The sequence below is a fragment of the Arvicola amphibius genome, chromosome 6, assembly GCF_903992535.2.
Source record: "Arvicola amphibius chromosome 6, mArvAmp1.2, whole genome shotgun sequence".
Classification (NCBI taxonomy): domain Eukaryota; kingdom Metazoa; phylum Chordata; class Mammalia; order Rodentia; family Cricetidae; genus Arvicola; species Arvicola amphibius.
Window position 1 is genome coordinate 83246934 of NC_052052.2, and position 19624 is coordinate 83266557.

At 48.8% G+C, this 19624-nt stretch overlaps 1 protein-coding gene across 4 annotated transcripts in view; it reads right to left on the reverse strand.

Moving 5' to 3' along the window:
• Znf618 (zinc finger protein 618) overlaps nucleotides 1–19624 on the reverse strand; it is a 55673-nt gene that overhangs the window by 6652 nt on the left and 29397 nt on the right. For 2 of the 4 annotated variants that reach the window (XM_038334576.1, XM_038334574.1), the window contains 3 exons: nucleotides 11948–12187; nucleotides 8123–8203; nucleotides 5396–5473 (listed from right to left, as the gene is read on the reverse strand). In XM_038334576.1, the coding sequence (XP_038190504.1) occupies nucleotides 5396–5473; nucleotides 8123–8203; nucleotides 11948–12187 (399 nt within the window). Of the gene's footprint in view, nucleotides 1–5395; nucleotides 5474–8122; nucleotides 8207–11947; nucleotides 12188–19624 lie in introns of all 4 variants that reach the window. The other 2 variants (XM_038334577.1, XM_038334575.1) reach the window with 1 other exon arrangement.

Sequence of the window (19624 nt, forward strand, 5' to 3'; positions counted from 1 at the left end):
ACAGAGCCAACCACGGTCACACAGAACCACCCATGGTCACACAGAACCACCCATGGTCACACAGAACCACCCAGAGTCACACAGAACCACCCAGAGTCACACAGAACCACCCACAGTCACACAGAACCACCCACGGTCACACAGAACCACCCACGGTCACACAGAACCACCCACGGTCACACAGAACTACCCATGGTCACACAGAACCACCCACAGTCACACAGAACCACCCACGGTCACACAGAATCAGCCAGTACACCCACGGTCACACAGAACTACCCACGGTCACACAGAACCACCCATGGTCACACAGAACCACCCACGGTCACATGGAACTTCAGATTATTTTTCTTGGTGTCTGGATGCATACGTGCAGGCGCATGAGTGTGTGCTGTGAGCGAAAGCTGCAGGACACCTTGCCTGCTCTTCCCCAGGGGTTACCTGTCCACACCTTCTCTGAAGACAGGGTCTAACACTGGCACGTACCTTACAAACTTTACTGGATGGGCCAAGCTGGCTGGCCAGAGAGTCCCAACATTCCATTCACCAGTCTCTGACTTCCCAGGTTAGGATTACAAGTGTGTATTGCCAAGCCTGGCTGTTCTATGTGGGTTTGGAGAATCAAACAGATTCTCATTCTTACAAGGCAAACACTGTACTGACAGCCATTTCCCCAGCTCTCCAATGTCCTTTTCTGTGAAATGGCATTAAGGTGGCATTTAGAGGGCCACTTTGGGAATTAAATGGTGAACATGTCTAAAACTCTCAGACCAAGACCCGCCAGCAAGAATCAGTGAAATGGTGCTGGACAGTTCTTATGTGCTGTGCCAGGAGCTGTGCTTTCTGGACCATTATACAGGGGATGAGAAGTCAATCTCGGACAGTTCCATGTGCCTCAGTCAACACATATACCTGACACCTGGCAGGCCATCACTAACCACAGTCGGCATCATGACTGCACTGTCAGAAGGGCAGACAGGTTCCCTCCAGCACATAAGTTTACTAGCGTGAATTAGCCTGTGCCATTCAGCAGCTCTTAATGAGATTGGTGTACTGGAGGCTGATACCCCTTATCAGTGGTGCTGTGAACTGCGCAGCTCACAACACTTAATTTCCCTCCATGAAGCCAATCCTTTAATCCTGATTTAGTCTGGCTGGGATTCCGCCTGGCTTTGCACTGGAAGGCATTCTTTGGCTATGCTGGACCAGCACAAAGCAGCTCTTCAGTAACTCCGAACAAGCCAAGATGGTGAAGAATAGTGGGGGCCACTTCCTGGCTCAGACATACTTGCATCAAATGCAGGAGTGATGGAGAAGCATCCACATACAGAGTCATGCCTAATTACAGCTTCCCCAGTTGGTATAAACAGGGAAAGCCCAGGAGACCACACACACACACACACACACACACACACAGAGAGAGAGAGAGAGAGAGGAGAGAGAGAGGAGAGAGAGAGAGAGAGAGAGAGAGAGAGAGAGAGAGACAGAGAGACAGAGACAGAGGGAGAGGGAGAAAGACACACAAAGAGACAGAGACAGAGACAAAGAGACAGAGAGAGACTGAGAGAGGTAGATGGAAGGGGCATGAATGAATATGAGTTAACAGTCATCAGGGAGGCTGGGCTGTGAGGCTCAGGAACCAGGCTTGGTATCCAAAGAGCAGGACCTCAGCTACCATCACTCCAGGGCTGTAAGTTTCCCTTGATGGCATGCTAAGCATCCTAAATGCTTCGAACCATTCCTGGCTAACCATGGAGTCACTGGGAGATGGGAAACACTTCCGAGTGGGGCAAAAACACCAGGCAACAGGAGTCTGTGTGTCTTTGTTTTAGAGACTGGGACAGCTTCCTGCCTGAGGTCTCACAGCACCTAGGGAGCAGAACTAGAGCCCCAGAGTCCTGAGCACTCATAGCTTGGTTACATCAGGAGTGATTTGTGCCCCCAAGCAATATGAATTAGTGCCTCATGTAGAGCACACACCTTGAAACGAGTGAACGCAGGCTGGAGTAACATCACACTTTGTGTGGTGGTCTCAATAAGAACAGTACCCATTGGCTTATATATGGAATGTTTAGTCATCAGGGAGTGGCACTACTTGAGAAGGATTAGGAGATGTGGCCTTTTGGAGTAGCTGTGCCCTTGTGTAAGTCACTGGGGGTGGGCTTTGAGGTTTCAAAAGTCAAAATCAGCCCTAGTGACTCTCTCTTCCTGCTACTTGTGGATCTGTATGCAGAGCTCTCAGCTACGTCTCCAACAACAGGTCTGCCTGTGTGCCACCATGCTCCCTGCCATGAGGACAATGGACTGAACCTCTGGAACTCTAAGCAAGGCCTCAATGAAATGTCTTATAAGAGTTGCTGCAGTCATGGTGTTTCTTCGCAGCAACAGAAACTAGGACAGAAGCTGGTAGCAGGGAGTAGGGTGTTGTTGTGACAGGCCTAATCGTACTGCTTGGGGGTAGAATGTTAACTTTGGGACACTGGATTAGGAATCAGGTGAATGCTTTAAGTGGGGCTTGATGGACTATATTAGTAGGAGCATGGAAGACGGTGCTGAGGGTGAGCTGGACTGGGGGCTTGGCTCAGGAAGTTTCAGAGGGGGAAGAATATTAGGAAAGGGCCTAGAGATCATTTTTGTGATACTTTGGCAAAGAATGTGGCTACTTTTTGTCCTGGTCTGAAAAATCTGCTTGAATCCAAATTGAAGAGTTTTGGATTACTGGTGCTGGCAAAAGAGATTTTTCAATAAATGTGTCACATAGTTGGTTATTCATGGTCAGTCTTATGCAGATCTATTGTGAAAAGGAGCAAGCTGAGAAAGGAAAAAATACAGATTGAACAGATTTGAGGAGAAGAGGAGCACCAGGAAATGTAACACAGCTAAGTCCTGTGCTCAAGGACATAAAAAATTTTAAAGCTTGAAGCTAAATGAAATAAAGGGAGTAGTGACCTCAAGGCAAGACCCCACCCAGCTAAGCTTCCAACTTGTGAGAAGGAATTAAAGAAAAGATTCAACAGTGAAGGAAGAATCGGCAACAGAAAGCTGGTGCAGATGCACCTGAACAAGGGGCCCATGCTCCAGCCCTAGCAAGCAGCAGAACTCGGCAGCTTTGGTCACATGGTTCTGGCTTTTGAGTAAATGATAGAAGAAAGGGATTATGGTGTCTCCCTAAAAAACTTTCCTCGTTGTTAAGAAGAGTTGCTGAGGCCAGACATGTGGCAGGGGTGTCCCTGAGTGGACGCCTAGAGAGGCCCTTGTGTGAAACTGCAAAGGTATCATGGATTGTGTTGGAGACCCAAGATGGTGGAGATGCCAGAGCCATGAGATCCTGCCAAGAAGAGCTGCAGACTGGGTGTGGAACTGGCCCAATAAAGAACAAATGTGTTGCAGTCAGCAAAGCTAGAAGAAGTTGGAGATCTGAAGGGCACTTTGACATCAGACATGAAGATAAGGAATGTGCAGTTTGCCCAGCTGACCTTTGGTCTTGCTTTGGTGTGGTGTTTCCTCACCATGCTCCCTTTCCCGCTTTTGGAATGGTGATGTATATTCTGTGCCATTGCATGCTGGAAGCATGTCATCTGCTTTTTGATTTTGGTTTTAGAGAGGTTTACAATTAAGAGAATGTCACGAATTTTACAACTTTGGATGTTCATGTTGAGACTGTGATAGACTATGGGGACTTTTGAAGTTGGGCTAAATGCATGTGTGCCTTAGGGTGTGGCTCTGAGCCTATGGGGGCCAGGGAGTGGAATGTGGTGGTTTGAATAAGAATGGTCCCCACAGGCTTACATATTTGAATTTTTGGTCATCAGGGAGTGGCACTATTTGAGAAGGATTAGGAAGTGTGACCTTGTTGGGGTGGGGCCTTATGGGAGGAAATGTGTCACTGGGGGTGGGCTTTGGAGTTTCAAAAGCCAAAGTTAGGGCCAGTAGGTCTGTCTTCCTGGTTGGTACCCATGGATCCAGATAAAGAACTCTCAGCTACTTCTCTAGCGCCATGTCTGCCTGAGTGCCGCCATTTTCCCACTATGATGATAATGGACTAAACCTCTGAAGTGTCAGCTACCCCAGTTAAATGCTTTCTTTTATAAGAGTTGCCATGGTCATGGTGTCTGTTTAAAGCAATAGAACAGCGACTAAGACAATTTGTAAAGCTGTGTACTAGTCAGGTCTAATCTGGAGGCTTTGTAAACCTCAGGGACACAAACAGTAACAGCAACTGACAACACCAGCAGTGCCAACTACTCAGCCCCATCATGGCTCACCTACATTTCATATAATATTTCTTTTCGTTTCTTGATTTTTTTTTTTTTTTTGAAACAAGGCCTTGCCATGTTACCCAACATGGCCTTGAGTTTGTGATTCTCCTGTCTCAGGTGGGCAGAGAATGTAGGTACACACTGCCACTCCACTTCACATGCTGTTTCTACTGCCCCGAGAAGAACTGTCTGAGGGACAGGTGATGGCTGCCTCTTTGCCCAGATGGTTCCTTTTGCAAGAGTTGGGCTGTTCCTGGACAGAGGTTCGGGGCACCCTTCTGCACAGATTCAGGCTGGTCATATTCCTAACTGCCCACCCACAGGAACTGAGCATGTAGGAAATGTGTTGTGTGTGTATCCCCTTGCCTCCCTCCACACCTACAGAGAAGAAAGCCCCTGAGTACCCAGGGGAATACAGGGCCATGAGAGGGAAGGGACCTGGACCCCTGATTACCCACATGAAGGTCCCCAGCCAGGCTTCTTGCAATGGCTGTGTGGAGACAGAGTAACCTGTTTGTGGAAATACTTGGGACTAGGGACTCTCCCTACTGACACATTCTCCGACTAAGCACAGATTAGACCAGAAGCTGGTGCCACTGTAACTGACGTCTGCAGGTCCAGGCTGGGAAGCCCAATGCCTGTGCTGTGCAGTGCAAGAGTGAGGACAGGCTCAGAGGGTTGACAGCAGAAGCCTGTGCCTGCGAGGTGGAGCAGTCAGCATCTCAGGCCTAAAAGCCTGCAACAGCCTCAATACCTCCCAGCTAACTCCTCCAGGAGCTCCACTGAGCTTTGGAGAGGCAGAATGGTCAGTACACAGGACTGCCCGGGGAAGACCCAACTGCTGGCTTCTCTACCCCAGCCTCTGCTCCTGTTGAAAACGCCCATTTCCAGGTCTCGTTTCCTGGCCTGCAACCTCTAGGAAGCCCTTCTTCCACCCCCACGTCCAGCCCATCCTGAGCCGGAGCTGAGATCCCAGAGCTTAGACTAGTCACTGGCTGGGAGCTCAGAGGGTGGGTGCCCAGGAAGTGACAGCATTATGTGTGTGTTGAGTTAGGGGTGAGATGGGGAGGGGTGTGTACTCTGAGCGGGCTCTGCTCATCACTTCCGTTTGTATGTTTGGGTCTTCTTGGCCTTACCTGCATGGGACTGCATGTGTTCCAGCAGGTTGCTGTAGAACTGAAACTGGATACCGCAGGCACCACATGTGTAGGGTTCTGGGGAAGACAGGTGACATGTGACAGGTCGCTCCTACCCAGGTACCCTGATACTGGGCTGCAGGCAGCTTTGAAGGTGGGGGACCCAGATGCATACTTGGGGCCCAGGGCCCAACCTGTCCACGGGCCTGTCTCTAGCCTGGAGAGGGAAACACTGTGGAGAGGCAGAAACACAGAGAAGGGAAGACTGGCAGAGACAGGCTGTTCGAGCAATGGGCTTCTTATCAAGTGCTTACTTCATGCCAGGCACTGTTCTGAGCGCACAGAAAAGGACAACATCCAGGCACCGGGAGCTCTCAGGAAACACACTGTGCCCCTTGTGGTCCACAGCTCGCCCCCTGCCCGTGGCACCACACAGGGGTCACTGCTATGGACAGAAGGAGTGAGCAGATGCGCGAATCAACACAGGAATGCACAATGGGAGTGTAAGAGAGAGAGAGAGATGGAGGAAGTGCAGCAGCAGCGGGGTAGGACTGGAGAGGAAGAGGAGGCTGGGCTGAGGGGGACAAGCTGCACCTGCGCCATCAGCTCTGCGTATCCAGGGCTCACACCAGTACCTGGCAAAGAGGGAGGAAGGAGGAAACAAAACACTATTAGGTACACGTGTAAAGCAAGAGGGAGGAAGGTAGCTTGGAAGAGAAGTCCTGAGGCTTCTGGAGATCCAGGAATGGGTAAACATGTTCTCCCTCCTGTGTGCTCAGGATTCTGACAACCTGTGCACACCTCTCCACCTTCCTGAGCCCTCTGCAGCCTCCCCAGGCTATTGCTGGTTCCCTGGAGGATGGCCCAAAGCCCATCTACATCTCCGTGCGACAGGCAGTGTTCATTCCCTGAGCTGCCTTGCCCTCTCTAGCCCTCCCAGCAGGATCATCACTTACTCTGCAGGAGAGGGAAAGGATTGGAAATCAGGGGACTTGCAGTTTCTGCAAAAGAGAAACAATTTAGCTAAGGTTTTCATCAGTCCTGGGGCTGAGCCAGGGGGTACTCTGGGTAGGCATGAAAGCTGTGGGAAGGTGGGTGAGAGGCTGCATTCATCAGAGAAGGGAGGTACCACATGGTGCTGGTAGGGCCATTTCTCTAGGGTGCTCTGACAGTGAGGCCGTGGGACACAGGTACGGTGTCCATAAGTGGCCATACACTTGGTGACAGACTGTTGGAAACTGTCCCCAGCGTCTGACAGTAGATTGGGAGTGCTTGGTACAAAAGCACCTGAGTAGCCCTGGACGGTGTTTGCTGGCAGTGCCAGAGGGTGAGGCTGGCAAGCCTCCAACGTAACAGGCAGAAAAAGTGAAGTGCAGGCAGAGTAGGGGGTCCTGGCTCTACCTATAGTCTGGGGAACCTGGGGCTACCATGGAGTTATCCTGAGCCTCAGTTTCCTCATCCAGAAAGTGGGGATAAAGGGAACACGATCCCCACAGGATTGTGGTATGGGTGAAACAGATACAACACACAAAGCTCTGAACACATGCCAGCCACGTCGTAAGTGCTCAATAAACAGTGGCTGCCAGCAGCAGCAGCAGCAGCAGCAGCAGCAGCAGCAGCAGCAGCAGCAGCAGCAGCAGCAGCAGCAGCAGCAGCAGCAGCAGCAGCCACTGCCACCGCCACCACCTACAGCAGTGCTGTTCCCAAACAAACATCAGCCTTGGTGTCAGGAGAGGTACGAGGGGTGCAACAGGGCCTGGCTGCGAGACCTGCCAGAAAAACCTGGTTCTAATTCCAGGCTGCCACTCAATCCTCTGTGGCCTTGCACGGGTCATGCCATCCCTCCTAGACTAACCCCTTAGAGGGGCTCGAAGGGTCACAGTGACACCTCTGCATTGGAACTTGTGCCGATTGCTTGGTTTACACTAAAGCAAAACAAAGCAGACAAGCCTCAAAGCAGTGCACCCTCCTCTCTGCCTGTGTGCTCTGGGGCAGTTTGTGATCCCCAAGCACTCACTGCCAAGGAGGAATCAGGGCTCATCGGGAGCACTCACTGGAGGCAGTGGATCCAGAGAGGCTGCTTCTATTACTAGGCAGAAGCCTCCACCTAATGTCTGTGCTCTTTGCTGAAGCCCATGGTGGCTAAGATGCATGCCATTGCCTGTGTACGTCAGGCCGTGCTGGCACGGGGGCACTCACTCAGCCACATTCCAGCCACGGGTAAACCCTGGAGTCCAAAGCTCTCTGTTCTGCAGGCTTTGAGGTACCGCTAGACTCCAGAACGAGGTAGCCACTAGGTGGCAGCAAACACTATCAGGCGCGCTCATGCAAAGCCATAGCACTGCAGGGGCTAGAAGAGCATCTATCTGTTCTGTGGAACCAGGTCCAGCATGGGTCCAGAACCTGGGACCTCTGGCTCCTGTAAGCCGTTTTCTACTGTACCCCATTTGCATCTCCTGAAAAGAAACATGTGACGGCGTTACTTTTAACTTAGCGATTGGCTTTCTCAGGGCTATCCATCTGGGCTGGCTGAACTGATGCCTGAGTTTGGGATTAAGGACAAGGGACAAACGGTCAAAGTTCAGCCTCAGAAGAGCATCCACGGACACAAAGGTCTTCTGCTCTCCACAGGCTCCATCGTCTCTGATTCCACTGCTCAGTTCCCCTCCCACCATGCACCAGAAGACTCCATAGTCATATATGATGGCACATCACAGGTACACTCACCGCTGGAATTCTGTGAGCTGCTGTTGGTCTCTTCAAAGTGGTTCTGTGTTTTGCCTTCTACTCGCCGACTGAAGGTGCTTTCTGCTGGGTGGGGGGATGAGAACGGCAGAGGAGGGATCAGCTTGTCTGTCAGAGTGGGCAGAGGGCTCCTGGGGCTGGGAGAACAAGAACCCTGCAGATCCCTGAGCCACCTGGTTCCCAAGAGCATCTCTGGGTAGTGTCTGGGAGGTACAGGGTCAGAGGGGGAATAAGTGACCTGCTTAAGGACACACCAATGAAACGCAGCCAATAGCAGACAGCAAACAGGTCAGGGTCATATGTGTAAGGCCAAATCATTTAAATGAACTGTGTTAACCCTGGAAGATTCTGCTGCTACAGCCCCCACAGAAGAGGATGAAGGACGACAGCCCATTATCTGGAGGCAGCTCTGGCCCAGTGAGTATCGCAAAGCATAAAGGATGTCTTGGGACAGACAGACGCACAACAAGCAGAAAGGAAAAGGCCAGAGACCAGGTGAGGAGGGTTGGAACTCCCTGTTCCCCGTGAGCCGTGTCTAACAGCTTTCTGAGAGCTCACTGTGACTCAGGCTCTCTCTCTGGAAACCCCATAATGCAGAGACGGGCTCCAGCAAGCAGAACTCTACAGTTACAGCCCCACCTGCAGAAGATAACCCAGCCTTTCCACAGTGCTCCAGGCTCTAGAGGGCATGGCTGATCCAGGAGATGTGGGTCTCAGCAAAGTCAACTTGAGATACTCAATCAGCCCGAACCCTTTAAACAGCTTGGACGAGGCCACCACAGGCTCAGAGAAACTAACCAGAAGGTGACTCACTGAGCATTAATTAATGCATCCTGCAAAATACTGGGATTCTAAAGACTGGGTCCTGTAATTTCCTTCCAAGTAGTGTTTCTGGGAACACCATTCACCGGTCCATCCTTCCCAGCAAAGTGCTGGGTGTCAGGGCTCTGAGTGATGGGTGCAAAGGCAGCCAGATGCAGCTCCTACGGGCCTGCTAAGTTCTTTTACTGTCACTTCAGGGTCTCCCATAGCCTGTAGAGGCTGCTGGCACTAGGAACATGCTCCTTCTGTGTCCAGCATGTGTAATAGCATGGGTTGTCTCCAAATAGCCCAATCACTCTCTAGCTACGGAGTGGAGGAGTGCTCACTCTTGAGCACCCACTCTATACCTGGCACTGGGTCTGAGTTTTGCCATCATGGTCTTTAATCCTCGCAAATCCATGAGGCTGTGCGGTACTGCCCACTGAACAGACAAACTGCAGTTAGCAGGCTCCTGTCCACTAAGATAGTATGTGAGGCTCAACTGGAGGCAGGCGCTTCCCTTCTAGGAAGGAAGGGATCCCCTTCTCTACCGTTGCCTGTGTTCACAGGAGGGCAGGCAGGTAGGCAGATCCTTGTTCGGACTAGCACATGGGTACGACTTAGTGCAACTCAGGTCACCAGCTCCTGTACTGAGTCCCCATTGTTTGAATTTCCTGGTGCAAGGGCATCTGGTTGGAAACCAGTGTGCGGTATTTCAGGTATAATATGCACACAAACAGCCATACTCTAGTGTCTCTACTTTGCACCATTTAATAGCCCCTGCCATCTCTTGCTCCCAACCTGCAGCCCTTGGACTTTGCTGGTGTGCCCATGGCTTGCTGGACACTTGCCTGAAGATCGCAGCATTCAATGAGTGCCAAATGCCACGAAGTTCCTGAACAATTCTCAGTGCAAGCTGAGGGACTTTAAAAACTCAGCTACAACTTCCTTGGGCAGCTGAGGAGAGGGAGCCGGAAAAGGCCAGATCCTATAGCCATACTGATGAATATCTTGCATTATCACCATAGAACCTTCACCTGGCAATGGATGGAGATAGAGATAGAGCCCCACACTGGAGCACCGGACTGAGCTCCCAAGGCCCAAATGAGGAGCAGAAGGAGGCAGAACATGAGCAAGGAAGTCAGGACCGTGAGGGGTGCACCTACCCACTGAGATGGTGGGGCTGATCTAATGGGAGCTCACCAAAGCCAGCTGGACTGGGACTGAAAAATCACGGGATAAAACCGGACTCCCTGAACGTGGTGGACAATGAGGACTGCTGAGAAGCCAAAGACAATGGCACTGGATTTTGATTCTACTAAACATACTGGCTTTGGGGGGGTGGGGAGGCTAGCCTGTTTGGATGCTCACCTTCCTAGACCTGGATGGAGGGGGAATGAAATTGGACTTCCCACAGGGCAGGGAACCCTTACTGCTCTTTGGGTATGAGAGGGAGGGGGAGTGGAGGGGGAAAGAGGAGGTAAATGGGAGGCGGGGAGGAGGAGGAAATTTTTAATAATAAAAAAAAATTAAAAAAAAACGAAAAAAAAAAAACTCAGCTACAAAGCTCAAGCAAAGGCAGAAGGCATGATGTGCCATCTGATTAAGGGCCCACAACAGCCAGTCTCTCCAGGGGGCTTTTAATGCTGAGGACTGACCCCGACAAGGCCCCCCCCCCAGTCACTCTACCACTGAGCTAGACCCCCAACCCTCCTCTTAATTTAAGACAGGGTCTAACTAAGTTGCCCAGTCTGGCCTTGAACCCACTCTGTAGCCCAAGCAGGGCTTGAACTTTTGGTCCTCTCGACTGTAGTCAAAAACACAATTGTCACAACATGGTACTTAAAAATTCCACACTTCAAGGTTGCCTGACTCCCCTCCTTTTGGGAGATACAAGCACATTAAACATACGACCACAGTTTGGCCCAAATTAGCTTGTTAATCAGAAGAAAGGCAAGCAGCACTAATTCCCAGCCAGGTAACCAGTCACCAGATGATGCCAGGGCTCATTTATCTGCCCTCTCGGTGCCACCATTCTCTGTGTGCTTAGCTTTGGCCTCCTGAAGGCAACCAAAAGGCCCATAGCCTCCAAAAAGCACAGCATCATCATCTGGGTATGTGGTCCAAGACTTTCCTCATGCAAGTCTGAGACCCAGGGTGCCTGGCAACTGGTACCCAGGACACAGTAGGTCTTATATTCTGGAGGAAACAATCTCTGGGGATTTTGCTGCTCGGTCACCTTCTGGAGACAGGGTTCCTTTTTGCATAGGGCTGGAAAATTCTGGAGCTGGCTGGAATCCTCTGGTTTCCTGCTGGACCTCTATCTCTGGGAGGGTTTCATGGGGGAACTCTAGGGAGTGGGGAGCCAGGGTGACAGAGCTCCTGTCAGCCGCCGTACTTGGTGGAGAGCATATCTGTAGTGAAGCAGCTTGAGCGCGTTTTCCAGAAGGTGAAAAAGCAAGCTCATGCCAAGGGGTCCAGAGAATGGGGTTGGATGGTCACAGACAATGGCATAATTACCAAGGTAAATGATACCTGCTATGGGGCCACTGCGGCAGGGGGGTGGCAGGGAGTGGTAGGAATCGTGAAACTGAGAAGGAAGCATCAACCACTGCCCTGCAGGACCATGGCCTCAGAGCCTGAGCAGGTGTCTCAGCACAGTCAGCACCCCAGGGCTCTACAGAGACTCTTCTCACGGTCAAACACTACCAATTTATCTTTAATAAGAAGCTTTTAAACTTCATAAAGGCCAAATAAAACAGAACCCTTCAGGCTATGATTTGGGGAAAATGTATCAAATTACTTTTAAATGTTGTGAATTTTGTTGTTTAACCCTCCAATTGAGGTCCAGAACTTGGTCTACCAGGTCACTGGTAGCCAGAGGCCACGGGTCCCAATCTGTACCAAAGATTGATGGAACTTCCAGTGTTGTTCCTGCAGGGGAACAGCTTAGATAGGCGGTAGGCAGGGAGTCAGGGAGGCATGGGTAATGGAGGCCATCCATACCTGCAGTTGCCTTGCTTGCTGGAGATCCCGAGTTTGGAGTTCGAAACGTTTGAGTTTGGGTAGCTGGAGGGGTACGGTGTAAGAGGGTGGTGCATCGGACCACGGAGGCTGGAGCTTTTTTCCCCGACTGGTTCGTCTGGGTCTTCGCAGCCACGAAGCGTGGAGATGAGGTGACCTCTGGATGGGAACACTCAGAACCCGTGTCTGGATCTTCTGGAGGCTCCCACCCGGGGGCGGTACCTGAGAGGATCATACTTTTAGTCCTCCAGGGCCTCCCGAGCCTTCTTTCAAGTGGCTGGACTAGCAGGCTGCCCTGGAATGCCCAATCTGACATATCTACAAGTCTGCCTCATTCTACAGAGAGCAAGGGCTCAGGCTCCTACCTGGGCCGAGAACCTTTGAAAATCGGAATCTTCCCTAAAGCCTGACCTTCAGTGCATGCTCAGAGCTACCTGTTAGTCACCAACACCTCTGTGCAATTTCTGCGTGCCCACATCAGGGCATCTGGACTATCCCCCAGGCACGAGTACATTTTCCCGGCCCTTTTCCTCCAAGAGGGAGTCTGGCCCATCAGTGGCGATGAAAAACAGACAGGCAGTATGTGCTGGGTTCCGTGCTGGAGTAGGGAAGGGACAGGGTCTGGGGACTGCTATTCTTAGAAAACTCGGGACCTGTCACTGCCAACAGAGGTATGCCTGTCCCCTGTGAGGTGTGGGAACTCTCTCTGACCGGGCCCTCTACAGAGCTAGGTTATGAGAATGGATGGATTCTCAGGCAGTCTTGGGTTCCCCGAACCTGTCCCTAACCTGACCCACTCAGAAGAGCAGCAAACAAGGCCTGTTTCCTGAGACTGTGTAAGGTCTACAGCTATATCCTCTAATGGAAAGAAGGGGACCAAGCAGACAGGCAGAGAGGGGCAGGGGGTCCTAGAACCCACAGGAATGAGCATCATCCTGAAGGTGCTACCTGTGCACAGGGCCTGGGTGTCACTGTTCTCAGCCAATTTGTCTTTCGGGCTCTGTGAGGGTGGTGGGGCCTTGTTAGAACCCTGCTCTCAGGACAGTGCCCATCCTGGGAGTCCAAGACTCAAGCTACCACATCACAGGCTGAGATGAAGGACCTTGAGCCCAACTTCCAGCCGTTCCAGCACTGATGCAGAAGTCAAGGTCCAAGGAATCCGGGCCCACGCAAACCATGGCTCTTTCATGCAGAGATGCTTGCCTGTGGCAGGGCTGACTGTGCCAGGGGAGGGGCACCATTCAGTCGCAGCTCTAGCAGCTCCAGCCTAGCTGAGGAGATCCCGGGGGGCCTCAGGCTGAGGAAAGCCCAGAGAGCTCTCATGGCAAAGGTACCTCCGTGTTTTCCTTCTCTCCCTTCCCGCTCTTTCTTTCCTACTTGAGTCAAACAGGACGGCTTATCTGACAGTTCCCCCTCTTCAGTGTTATCACAGAATAACCCGATGCTGCCTCCCCAGCCCACCTCTGACTACTCCACTGTCTCCCTATGGGAGGAACAGTTTAGAGCCACGGCTTGGGGCTCTCGCTCAGGCCTATACTGAGGCTGGAGAAGCCAGTTCCCGGTGGAAGCCTAGCTCCATGACTTCTGGTCTCAGCAGCCCTGGGCTCTGTACTATAAGGGGCACACAGTTTCCTGTTCCTACCTCTCTGAGTGGGCAGCACCCTAGGGATTATTGAGACATCTAGAAGCCAGGGAGACACCCTAAAGTAACTAGTCCCCATATGGAAACTGCTCCTGCTGCTCCTGCTTACTCAGGGAATGCAAGACAAGGAGCTCCAGTGAGTTCCTTAGGGGCGCCCAGCAGGAAGGTGCTGGATGACACAGGATCTGAAGCCAGTCAGGAGTTCAAGGCTTATCAATATCATATATCTCCTCCACGCACCAGGAGACACTAGCCCACATATCCCGAGCCCTGGGTACAAGGACAGGGAGAGTCCATGAACTGCCTGGTCACGTGTTTTCCTGACAGACCTGTCTCTGTAGCAGCAGAACCACTTCTGGGGATTGTTTTATAGTGGCCCTGCCTGGCCCTATGTGCGGCCTGAGCAGCACCTGCCTAGGGAGCCCTGCCTGACCATCTCATCACCTCCTCCTGTCCAGGCAGTGACTGTCATCAACGGCATTTGCTGTGATCTTTGATGACTGCTCTCTCAAAGCCTGAGTGGTTCAGTTTGTCCCCCTATCTTCATGCATTGCCCGAACAAACCACAGGGGGCGATCAAGAAGAGTCATGCCATCCATGAATGAATGTACTGAACGGTCAGAAGAGGGAAACTTGGAATGCTGAAGTCAGAAAGCTCAACAAGAGGCTATCCTTATCCTCCCACTGCCTCAAAGCCTAGAGCAGACTGGGTCACAGAGGTCAGGCTCACCCAGTGGGATGCTCCTCAGCATGGATGGATCCCAGCAGGTTCTCAACTCACATTCCCCAACAGTCTACTCCATATGCTGACCTCACAGAGAACACCATCAGGCTGCTGCCTGGCCTTGTACTAGGAATGAGCACCTCAGGCAGATTGGCTACTTTCTACTATAAGAAACACAAGATATTTTTATACATAACACACCTAAACAATGAGAGGGTGCAAATTGTCTCCTGTAGGAAGCTGAAAAATTAACCAAAGCAGGAAAAAAAATTAAAGTAAGAGACTAGAGAGGCATGGGCTGTCTCTAGACGCTAGGAAGCAGAGGTGAATTCAGCAAAGGAACCATCTGCTCTACCATGGAGGTGGGGACAGAGGAAACCTCCATGGGGTTTTGTCCCAGAGAAAATTTTTGGCCACGATGCACTGACTGGAACAGGGCTGGAGTTTCTGAGGAAGCTAGAAAAACACAGACCTCCCCAGCAGACCTCACCAGTAGGTGGTGTGATGCAAGGATGAGACTTGGTGAGTCCCAGCTCATTCCAAAATCTCTCCTGGAGACAGTTAAGCTCAGAGAACAGAGCAGGGCCCAGAGGGCATGCCCACTCACTGAACCTGAACCAGAAGGACAGAGATCAAGGCCAGGGTTTCTGATGAGGCTGGACACCACAGGGCAGATTAGCAAAGAACAGACATTTGAGCCAAGGAAGAACTGCAGAAATGTGCAGTGGGCTTCTTCAAAGGCTTCAGTTGAATTCCGAATCCTTTGTGTAGGCTGAGTCTCTGCACAGGGAAAACAGACAAGTGTGTGCATTTATGTGGATGTGAGAGAGGGAGGTGTGTGTGTGTGTGTGTGTGTGTGTGTGTGTGTGTGACGTGAATGAGGACTCAGAGGTCATACAAAAGTCACACAAGATTAGGCGGTCTTTGGGGCCCCACCTGCCAGAGAGCTGAAGGCCTGGTGATGTCAGCAGAGTCACAGAAAAGCCACGGCCTGGAAGAGCTACCGCACTGCTGAGTAAGAGCTGCTCCTGCTGCTCTAACCTAGTTTAAAAACAAGACTCTGAAGCATTAAGTTGATCTGTAAGGAAATTAGTTGCCTACCAGAACAAAACCAAGGAAGAAAACACAGCCCAGTCAAGTCCAGAACATACCATCTACAATGAGCAACAGAAAGCAATTACTTTTGAGGGGGACCAGGAAAATGTAGTTAAAGATCAAAAGGAAAACCAATCAGAAGAAACAAAGAAAGAAATATGATAATGGAATTATGAGACAAAGGCCTTAAAGCCACTATTATAAATGTACCCAAAGGTTTAAAGAATACCCTGACTGAGAACAGGAAAGCTATAAAAAAGAATTTGCAGAGATTAGATATTGTAGAAGAAAACATTAATGTCTTTGAAAGCAGGGGAAGCTGAAGCACAGGGGGATAATAAGGCTGAAAAAGTAAACACAGACTGACGGTTAGCACCATCAGAAATCTAACACACATGCAATTAAAGTCCAAGGAGAGGAAAAAAATCAGGGAAGAAAAATAAAAAATCTCTTGGTCAAAGAAGATGAATCTCAACAAAAATCAGATTACTAAGAACTAGTATCATGGGTTAGTACTTAGAAAGGTCAGAAGGTTGGAAAGATGACTCAGTGGTTAGGACCTAAATTCGTGATAGACTCTAATACACCAAAGATGTATACTATAAACCACAAAATGAAAAAGAACTAATAGCAGAATATTAATAGAATAAACTTAAAAACACTTGATTAGTACTGAACCATGCAAAAAAAAGTCAGAGTGAAAATGAATGATATGAACAAACAGAAAAATATACAGTACTGAATGAAATCCAATCACATCAATAATCTATATTAAATGTAAATGGATTAAACTTTTCAATTAAAGGGAAATAGTTCATTTATTGTACTTTTTGTACCAAAGAATTGTATATTCTTTTTTTTTTTCAAGATAAGGTTTCTCTATGTAGCCCTGGATGGTCTGACACTCACAGAGAACCTTGTGCCTTTGCCTCCTGAGAGCTGGAATCAAAGTCATGCACCATCATGCCTGGCTTATACATTCCATTTTATTTTGAAGCTTAAAACAAAAACTTTAAAAATTCTAAAGGGGAGGAATACAGATTTGACACAGTGTGTGCATCTAACAGGATACATTCAAACAAAGCAACCAAAAATGAATACATCTTAAAGAGAGAATGGAAAAACCCAGACTGGAAGGTGAGGATTTTGAGGGTTTTGATTTTTTTAGTACTTGATAAGGTAAACCAATTTCTTTTTTAAAGGCAGGAAAGGTCACAGAGACTTGGAAATTATCAACTAACTTAACTTAACTGACACTACAAAACATATAACAAACTTACCTATGATTAATTAATCAATAATTTTGGTCAAGTGAACAAGGAACATATAGCAAAGAGAAGCCATTTAGATGGTAGATCATAAAACAAAACTCAATAAATTACAAAGATTGAAAATCACAATATGTATTTGACCATAATAGAATCAAATTAAAATTAATTAAAAATTTTAAATAATTAATTTACTAATATATGGAAAGGGAATCTATTTTCTAAATGTTTCCTATGAAGAAAATGCCAGGTTTGGCAATGTAAGTGTTGAATTTCTATAAAAATATTTATAAAAAGCAATTCCAACTCTATATGAATTCTTCAGAAAATGGAAGAGAAAGGAATTTTCTTTGAAACTGCTTCTGTGAAACAATTCTGTTCTGACATATAATAAACACAAGAACGTGACAGAAAGAACATGGAAGTTAACAGAAGCTGGAGTTAAAGTGGCTTTAACTACCTTGGAAAACAGAGGTTAATCTTTGGCTATGTATGTGTTGTGTACATGTGTGTTGTGAGCACACTCACCTGTGTGTGCATATATGGAGGCCAGAGGTCAGCCTCAGATGGATTTGTTAGCTCACCACATATTTCTGAGATAGGGTCTGCCACTGAGTCAGAGCTCACTGTTTTCACAAGAATGGCTGGTCAGTAAGGCCTTGGTACTCTCTTCTCTCCACTCCTAGTGCTGGGATCACAGGCAGGCGTTGCCACTACTCAGCTTCTAAGTGGGTGCAGGGGAACCAGACTCAGCTCCTCATGCTTGCACGTCCAGTACTCCATCCCTGAGCCGTCCACCAGCCTAAACGCTAGCTGTCCTTAAACATACACCTACCAGATGATGCAGCCATTCCATAAAGATGGCAGCTCGTCTGCATGAGATCCAAATATTCACCCAAGGATAATGTTTATTCAGACCGTTGAATATTACTTGCCATTTGTTGTTCAGTGCTTCGGTCAACGACAAAGCCAGTATATGGGGATTACATAATATCACACCCTTTAATAAAGCCACGGCTATTGGTTTGTGTAAGTGTCACTTTCTGAGGTGCACAACAAAACACCCTAATGATGTACTTCTCATCTTGTGCCTGGCCTAAGGGACTTGTGGCTGCATTCAGAGTGAACTACCGAAGGGCAGGCTACCTCAGTAATGGAGCACATTCTGTCACAGTCCACGTAAGCTGGAAATAAAATCTCATCCACAAAAACATAAGCGGACTGGTGACTGGTGGGGGATGGGACCAGCACATGAGGGATGACGAAAGGCACAGGTGGATTAGCATTCATCATCTGAATTTTGGTACATTCATGGACCAAACAAAAGCTTACCACTTTTACATTATAAATGGTGGGAACTTCTCTATGGGATCACCACATTTTACCAATGTTATTTAGTGCCTTAGAGACTCACTGAAAATATTTACTTTCTTGATTAAGAACCCTTAGTCACACCCCACTGGTTGATCATGGGCACGTTCCTAATTTAGGATTGTAGTTCCTTGCCCTTAGGGGAGTCTGGTTAAATGTCAGGGAAAATCCCGAGAAATTTTACACAGAAGTGAGTAAAAAACACACTCTGGAAAGCAAAGCAACTGACGAAACTCCCTTGACTCTGTACTCCAAAATAAATCCCTCTGCAAAGCCCTTGCTGGGGGGGCGCTTCTGTGTGCATCTATGTGTGTAAATGTGTAGATCAGAGTTGTGTACATTAACTATACATTAACCTCACTGTGATGGCATCTTCAGAGTGTGCATCCATGTACACAAATGTGTATATGTAATCTGAGTTGTGTACATTAAATATACATTGTTTTAAATCAGAAATTTTGGCATAGAAGAGACATCCCAATACTGCAAGTTCCTTCAGCCCATATCACATTCATTTTCTGATATTCTCAACCTTAATAAAATATAGGCACAATGACTCATTAAAAGACATCACATTTACTACACTAGCAAAAAACAAACACAACACAACACAACAAAACAAAAACAAAACAGAAACGTTAAGAATCCACATTCATCTCAACAGAAGGAAAATGCCACACAACCCTAATTTGTAAGCCCAACTTCCAGTGAACTGAGGGAAAGGCAGCCTGAGCTGCCGAGGGCCACTCCAGGAAGCTGCTGCAACCGGCACAGTGGTGCTGCTGAAAATGATGACACTCAGCAGCCAGCAACTGAGCCCTGTGAGGGCACAGGCAGGCGCGCCCTCTCAGTTCTTCCATTCAACACCGTACAACACACCCTAAAACAAGACTGTGATGAGCACAAAAAGAAGACAGACCAGGAGGGGGGTTGCTTCTATTAGCAAATCATTTTACCATGAGCAAAAAATACAAAAGAAGGAATCTACAAGGACCAACAAGCAAATTCAGTGAACCTGCAGGATAAAATCCAGAAGGCAAAATTCTACTACTCCCTTGAAGCAGCAGGAACAACTGGGAAATTCAAGTTTAAGAATTACAGCAGCATCACAAGACACAAGAAACCTAATGAAACAGGTGTTAAGACCGAAGAGCACACGCAAGCTGAGAGAACTAAAGAAGCCCCAGACCCTTGGAGGGTTACACCGTGGCCAGGACTGCCTGAAGCCCCAACACCACTGCAATGCCTGTGCTCCTCAAACTGTTCCACAGACTCAGTGTAACCCCCTCAAAACTTAACTGACCTTCTTTCTGCCCCACTTGCCTTCTCCTTTCTCATCATTATTATTTCGGTAGAAACTGGCAAGCCTCTAACATGCATGTGAAAATATAAAGTTCTTAGATGAGCCTATCTTCTTTACAACAGAAGGATAAAGCGGAAGACCTGAGAAGAGGTGCAATAAACGAGAGCACTGGTGCACGGAGAAAAGTAGAACAATGAATCATGGAAAAGAAAGACATCCCTTGGGCATTCAGCTGGTTCCAGCAAGGGCACCAAAC